General features: G+C 44.5%; 1 protein-coding gene across 1 annotated transcript in view; it reads left to right on the top strand.

The window, feature by feature from the left end:
• Positions 1 to 3,283: 3,283 nt before the first annotated feature.
• Positions 3,284 to 8,000, top strand: part of DPT (dermatopontin) — a 31,691-nt gene continuing 26,974 nt past the window's right edge. Inside the window, exon 1 of the mRNA XM_077156898.1 lies at positions 3,284 to 3,665. Within this exon, the coding sequence (XP_077013013.1) occupies positions 3,361 to 3,665 (305 nt within the window). The 5' untranslated portion in view covers positions 3,284 to 3,360. The remainder of the gene's footprint in view (positions 3,666 to 8,000) is intronic.

The following is an 8,000-nucleotide window of genomic DNA, read 5'->3' as shown; positions in this document are numbered from 1 at the left end:
ATTAGGAACTTTCCAGCTCTGGGAATTTGGGCAAAAATATAGTTTACTCGTCTGTGAAAAACAGATCCCGATAATTTCTCACTAATATACATTGTAAACTTATAAGGAAAGTAATGTGGTAATTTAGTTAAAAACACATGGTAATCTTTGAGTTTGTTCAAATTAAATTATTGATGCCTGTTCAGAGAATCCATTCTTCCTGAGTTCTCCAGCAACTCACTCGAAGTTCTCAGAATTTTCTGCTGGCTCCCCCAACACATTGCATGAGTTAGGATGCTTTCAGCTCTGAGTAAGTGGAATCTGCACCCGAACAGGCCTAAGCTATAAAGATGTTTACCAAGAAAGTCCAGTGGTGGTAACTCTAGCTGTAATATGAGAGGTCTGCAGAGAACGGGAACCACACAAAGCCTGGAAATTGTTGTAAAATATATAACTGTAAAAAAGATGAATACTTACAATGAGTTGCATTGTCTTTTTGGGGCTCTTTAGGTTTAAGATCACTCTTAAGTCACCCCCAGAGTGTAGAATACAACTCTTGAGCATTAGGGTGACAAACAGAAGTTCCCTAGAGCAGTGGTTCTCAACTCTGGCTTTACACAAGAATCATAAAGGAGGTTTAAAGGTTTTTACTGACTGGGCACCACTCAGAGGATTCTGGTCCTAAGAGTCTGGGGTCAGGCTCAGGCACAGGTGTTTTTTAAGAGCATCCAGGTAATACTTGATTGCTGACAGAATTGAGAAGGATTGTTCATCATAGCATAAGTCAGACTGGCTGCTCTAAGCTGGGAGGACTCTAGCTGCTGCAACTGGGCGGTTTACAGTGTTGAGGATCGAATTATATCCCCCACAAAAGATATGTTCAAGTCTTAACTGTGTTCCAATGGTGTGAACCCACTGGTAAATAAGACCTTTGAAGATACTGTTATTAGTTAAGATGTAGACCCGTTTAAGAATAGGCTCATCAAAGATCCTATTTAAACAAGACCAAATTGAACCAGGGTGGGCTTTAGTCCACACAACTGGAATCCTTATAAGGCAGAGGGAATTCAGATGCAGTCAGTGAAAGCCAGAAGACAAAAGAAGCCAGAAAGAAGAGAGAGATCACCCTGTGGTAGAGAACTGCTATCATCACCCAACCTGGGAGAAAGCATGGCCTTGCTGATATCTTGGTTTTGAACTTCAAGCCTACAAGACTATAAGCCAATAAATGCTTGTTGTTTAAGCTAATATACTGTGTCATATTTGGCACAGCAGCCCCAGCAAACTAAGACATTTTGCAAAAGAAGAAGTGGGAGAAGATGGTGTCGAAAACAAACTGGGACTCATATATCTGTTCAGCCCAGAGCCTTGTGTCCTCCCTTCAGTAACCATCATCACAACAAATTGCCCTCCTCCTAACATGCACACACACACACACACACACACACACACACACACACACACACACACACACACTGCTGTGTCTGACTTTCTCCAATGTTACCTTGATGTTTAACCTAGTCTGAATGGCATCTGGTAAACATGACATGTTGTTGAGCCGGAGACAGGATTTATAGTGTGATTTTTCCTCTGCCCCACATTCCTTTAGGAAGGTAGTACTTAAACTTTGGTGTGAAAAAGAATCACCAGGAAAATCTTTTCTAAAATGTAGCCTTCTGCACATGCTTTCTGAGGTTATATTCTGCTAGGCCCTGAGGTGGAGCCTAGGAGTCTATAGTTTAACAAAGTTCACACAGGTTTCTGATAAATTGACCTACAGCTACAATTTGAAGAAATTTCCTTAAGGACAGTCCTGATGAAAAATGGGAAGTACCATGTGCTTATTGCTGAAGGGTTCAAAGGATTTGAACAGCCCCAATACTAAAGAAGACATACAGATGGCAAATAAGCACATGAAAAGATGCTCAAAATCGTTAGTCATTAGGGAAATACAAATCTAAATCATACACAATGTCACTACAAGCCGAGGGCTAAAAAAAATTTAATGTCTATTTGCTAGTAGGCAAACACAACAGTGCAGCCACTTTGGAAATCAGTTTAACAGTTTCTTGTAAAGTGTAACATGTACTTACTGTATGGCCCAGCAATCCCTCTCTTAGGTATTTACCCAAGTGAAATAAAACCTTCCTCACACAAAAACCTGTATGGGCAGATGTTTATAGTAGCTTTATTCATAATTACCAAAAACTGGGAACAATCCTACTATTCTTCAACTGGAGAATGAATAAACAAACTGTGGCACATCCATACATGGAATACTACTCAGCAATAAAAAGGAATAAACTGCTGATACCCATACCATGGATGAATCTCAAAAGCATCATGCTGAGTGAAGGAAGGTCACAAAGGACTACATGCTATACAATTCCATTTATTTGATATTATGAAGAGGGCATCAATAGTAGATAAATAGTTGCCAGGGGCTGAGTGTAGAGGCAGGAGCTGACTACGAAAAGGCATGAAGGGATTTTTTTGGTTGATGGAATTATTCTGCTGAGATCATGGTGGTTGTTATGTGACCATGTGCTAAATATTTAAGAGGATGGATTTTTAGATGTAAATGATACTTCAATAGAAAGAAAACAAGAAAGGAAAAACCCTGAAGGGTAAAACATGTAGTTATTGAGATTAAACATCTTTACGTAGCTGAGAGAAAACTGCAGTTTCTAGGTGTGACTGGGTCCATTTTCAGTGGCTAGAAGGATACTTGAGTGCAGAGATAATGCCCAACTTATCTCTCCCATGAGTCCATAGTACTTCAACGATGCATCTGAAGAATTTCCAGAGCAGCTCTGCAAACTGGTACCCCATACCTACTCTCAAGGGTTAAAAGATGTTGGGCTGCAAACATACAAGAATCCAGGAATCCGTTCCAGTAGACATCTGAATGACTCTGTCCTTTTGTTCTATAATTTTGGTTTTGAAATCACTCTCTGGATATTTGTACAGTCCTGGCAGGCTGGTTGGAGAATAAACAGAGGGGTTTGCTTATGTGGGGAGGGGGGCACTGAGGAGTGAGGTGCTCAGAGATGCAGGACAAATATGCTGCTAACCAGTACTTTTTCCAAGGAATGTTTCTAAGGGATGTGAAGCCATTTGTTTTGATAACCTATGTGCAAAGTTGTTCTCTCTCTGTCTCTGGAGAATTTCTTCAACTTGCTTGTTCCTAGAATTCCACCTTAAAACATCCTGGCTGTACTTGTGGCCAACATCTCAGCGCTGAAAAGTTTTTCTTTAACTATGACACGCTGCAGTTGGATCTTACTCACCACATCTGGAGGCCACATGTCAGCGGCAGCTGTATAAAACAGCCAGCCCAGCAGACCCAGGGTGACACATCTTGCCAGAAGCCCAGGCAGCATGGACCTCATTTTTCTGTGGGTGCTGCTGCCACTGGCCACGGTGGCCTGGGCCCAGTATGGCGACTATGGGTACCATTACCAGCCGTACCCTGACTATGCCGACGACGGGTGGGTGAACCTGAACCGGCAGGGCTTCAGCTTCCAGTGTCCGCAAGGCCAGGTGGTGGTGGCCGCGAGGAGCATCTTCAGCAAAAAGGAGGGTTCTGACAGACAATGGAATTATGCCTGCATGCCTACGCCCCAGAGCCTCGGGGAGCCCACGGAGTGCTGGTGGGAGGAGATCAACAGGGCTGGAACGGAATGGTAAGGGGCAGCTCTCTGGGTTCCTGCTGGGGACATCTCTGTACATCCCAAACCCTGTGGTGAGCCACTGGACCCTCAGGGAATAGCAGAGCCTAACATCTGGGAAAACAGTGCTGGGAAATCCACCAGCCCTGCTCTGGGTGGGGCAGGGCTGCAGTTGAGCAGAGGTAACCCAGGATGGGGAGTGTCCATGGCAGATGAACTCCGTTGTGGTTCTGCTCCTTCGGGAAGCAGCCGTACTCTAAGTTTGGTGCAGGGACAGGTGTGGGTCTGCAAACCACTTGTCACCAGCTGCACAAGGATAATTACAGAAGCCAAAAGTGTTTACAATTTTTATGGCAATTGAAAGTTGTTGTGACATCCAAATGGCCATTTTAGGTTTGTAGCCATTTATTTTTACCATTGTATAGTCCACAACAGTTTGGGAAAAATCATCAACTGGATGCTCACCATAGATAGTTTGGGAAATACTGCTTTAGAGCATGTGAATGGAGGAGAGGAGACAAAGGAAAATGACTTTAGACAGCTTTCTCTTGCCCCTCTTAAATGAGCTCTCTGCCAGTCCTTATTTTCATCTGAATTTAAAATGGGGTCCCATGCTAGAAAATAGAAAATAGTTTACCACAGGCCTTTAGAGAGAGGTGCCATGCCCACAGGACTGATCTGCTTGGGCAGCTGACACGGAACTGGTCAGAGCCCGCCCTCCACTGTGGGGTGTGACCATCCCCACCAGGTCTTAGTCCCATGACTTTGCCAAGAGTCCATCCTAACAAGTCACTGTTGATGCTGGACTATTGGACCTTACATTTCATGACTTCATCTGCTTCTACAGAGGTGCAGGAGCAGGCATTGATTTATCTGGTTAAAGAGCTGTAATGTCCTTGGACGGGATGCCATGGTCTGCATGGTCAGGGAAGCCAGATGGAGCCAGGGCCACCAGAGGGTGGAAGGCAGGAAGGGGTGGTGACGGCAGACCCTGGAGGGGGCAGGCCCAGGGAGAAGGAGCCTCAGCTGGCAGGGAGAGCAGTTCAGAACACTCTCTGTGGGCTTCTAGCAGGCTCCTGGGGTAGTAAGGAGACGATGCATGATCAGGCTTGAAACTCTGGAGGTTGCTCAAGTAGCAAAGAGATCAAGAATGGGAAATCTTAGAGCGGGAGACACCAAAGGGTAGGGAGAGTCAGACCAGAGTAGAGGCCTCTGAGTAATGAAAACAGCTGTCATATATTGAGGGCCTACTCTGAGCAGATACCTTGCTGAGAGCTTATGTGGATTATCGCATTTAATGTCCAAAAATTCCATTAGTCATTTTAGAAGTGAGCCAAAGGTGGCCGCAAGGTTGTTTCCAGAGCCTGCATTTGGATGCACTGAGTCTGAACACCGAAGCGTCTGTGTTCAGCTGCAGTGACCGCCTCCTAGAGGGCTCGGGGCAGCCAGTGGAAGGGGTGGGGTGACAGGTCCCACAGGCCACTGCAAGTGGGGGGACCAGGGCTGCCAAGGCTGGTGACTATGTGGGCTCTGCTTGGACAACCTTTACTGGGTCATCCTCACCCACCCTCACTGCCTCGGGGAGCAGATTTAATTATCTGAAACCCCTTCTGACAGATGGCAGTCTGACTCAGAGTCGGGCGCTCGCAATGACGGACAGTCTCCAGCGACTCCCTGCAGCTGGGCCCCTTGCCTGGTGTGGAGCCTGGAAATGACCTAGTTACAGCCATCCCTCTGCTTCTTCCATCTCAGGGCCCACCATATGCATGGGGCCCCTTTGCAGAGCCACAGTAAAACAGCACTCAGAGATGCTTCCTCAGACTGCAAAGGAAGAGCCTGGGGCTGTGAGTCAGGAGGCTTGGGTTTAAATCCTGGTTCTCATGACTTCTTGTGGTATGACCTTGGACAAGACGCTCAGCAATCAGGGCCCCAAGACCTCATGGAAAATGAGCAGTCAGACTGCACTGTCTCCTAAGGTGCCTCCTTTCCAATACCCTGTGTCACTGCTTGCCCTGAAAATGCACTTAGATTTCTCCTGCATTCTGCTGATACTTGTGTGCCTCCCTGCCAGTGAGAAAAGCTAAATGATGCTTAGCTTTCAACTTGCCAACTGGTCTGTCATTAACTCCCAATACTATTGGAAGTGAAGCAAAAGAGGAAGTGGGTGAAATAACATGATTCTGTTTGGCCAGTGGGAGGCAAGTGAAAAGCCGGCAGGCGGCATTTTGGGATGTGCAGGGTCAAGTGAGTTTTCCTTCTCTGCGTCTATCCTCAGTGGCAACCTCCTCCCTCTCCACTAATCACAGTGTAAAAACTCCTGAACACAGAAAACAACTTCTTTACAATAGGGCAAGGTTGCCCAAGGACCGAGAACAACTGCATGTGGGTGCTGGGTGGAGCAAGGCAAAGCTGGAATTTTCTAGAGAGACTGAGCCACATGCAGGGAGCCTGGATTTGGACGTCCTGTTTCCGGCAGGTCTTAGCTCTGGTCTTGGGTATTCAGTTCCTCGTTCAGGCAAAAGGACATAATGTCACCCACCTCACAAGCTGTCAGAGGGCATTGCTGTGCTGCCTAAAAGAGAGAGTGTAGGTGAAAACACTGGGCCAGTCAATAAAAGTAATGAATATGGGATTTGTTAAGGCCTTTTTGGAAAAGTTAGCTTTAAATCGAAACTGAACAAAGAGAAAGAATGTTCTGTCTATTGGTTATCTGTTTTTCTTCCTGGGCTTCAAATGCTCCCCCAAAGACGTTTTAAAATAGAAGCACTTATTAAGAGCTGCCTATTTGAATTTATGAATTCACCAAAGACAGGCCATGAGATTGAGAAAAGCATCCCACCAAGCTATGTTAGTATTAAGGTCAATTTGAGGCTGGATATGTTGGGCAGGAACTCAGTTTTCCATAATCAGACTATAATTAAGACCAAGTCTGTGTACAGTGCTGAGCTGATTCATAGCTCTAAGGATTCATGGTGCACAATTCTGGCCTGCTCAGAAACTGGCCTCTGTCTCAAAATCAGCATCGCCTCCCAATGCCCTTAACCTTTTTTCTGTTTCCTTCACTCCATTTGTCCCTATCTGGTTTGTCATTTATTTGTTTATTAGTTGTCTTCTTCAACATGTAAGCTTTGTGAAGACAGGGACTTTGTCACCTTTACCGTGGTATCTCCAATCCCTAGAGTAACGCTTGGCACATAGTAGGCCTCCAATAAATAATTAAGGAGAGAGTACATTAGATTAATTGGGGCTTAAGCCAGCTGGAATCCCAGCCAGTATGCCCAGAACCCTCATCAAAGATGCCTGGTGATTTTCCTGCCTGTAACGCGGGGTTCAGTGTTATTGTTCATATTTCATTTTGGTTTGCTGTATATACCAAGCTGCAGGATAATCTTTTCAGATTCCCTTAGCATCTCTAAGAGATAGTGCAGAGGATAGCTGACACACTTGGTTAACTTCAGGACAAATTCTTATTAGGTTTCCATCTTCCCAATAACCTTAGCGTCCACACAAGCTTACAAAACAGAATACTGCATGTGTTATCTTGGAAGCTGTAAGGACTGCATGCAACATTGGTATCAGGGTTTGGATCCTGGAACAGAAAAAAGGACATTAGTGGAAAAACTGGTGAAGTCCAAAGAAAGTCTGGAGTTTAATGTTGTTTCAGTGTTAATTTCTTAATTATGATAAATGCAACTTAGTCATGTAAAATAACATTAGGAGAAATTGGGTGAAAGTTGTACATGAATCCTGTGTATTATCTTTACAACTTTTCCCTAAATCTAAAATTACTTTAAAGTAAAAAGTAAAAACAAACAAACATTGGGAGTTTAAAGGACAAACAAAGCATAACAGAATTAAAAAATGCCATCACTGGAAGACGCCTTGGCTGTAATCTAGAGTAATCACTTTACTTTGTAGATTAGAAATTATGGCCAAGAGAATGAAGCAATTAAAATCACTGAAAAAATCAGTGTAATGTTTACATTAGATATAGGCGCAATGACCATAGCCCTAATCTGTGTGGCAATTTAGAGTTTATGAGGAGTTTCTAATTCATATGTTCATTTGCTCATTCACTCATCACCAAATGCCCATCATCACAGGCTCTGCCAGACTCCAGGGATACTTTATATACAATAGAGAGTCTATGTCCTTGAGTTACTTGTAGTCTAATCTTATTTGGTCTTCACAGTGACACTGGGAGGCAGGCAGGGACATTACTACTGTTCCAGTTATACACCCAAGGAGACTGTTATTCAGGAACACGAGAAGACACACCTCGCCAGCTCACAGCTAGTGGAGCAGAGCTGGAACCCAAGCAGGTAGTCTGATATCGCATTTCAGCATGTG

This window comes from Tamandua tetradactyla, chromosome 4, assembly GCF_023851605.1.
Source record: "Tamandua tetradactyla isolate mTamTet1 chromosome 4, mTamTet1.pri, whole genome shotgun sequence".
Lineage (NCBI taxonomy): Eukaryota > Metazoa > Chordata > Mammalia > Pilosa > Myrmecophagidae > Tamandua > Tamandua tetradactyla.
The sequence above is the reverse complement of the archived record's forward strand: the minus strand, read 5'-3'. Positions and strand labels throughout refer to the sequence as shown.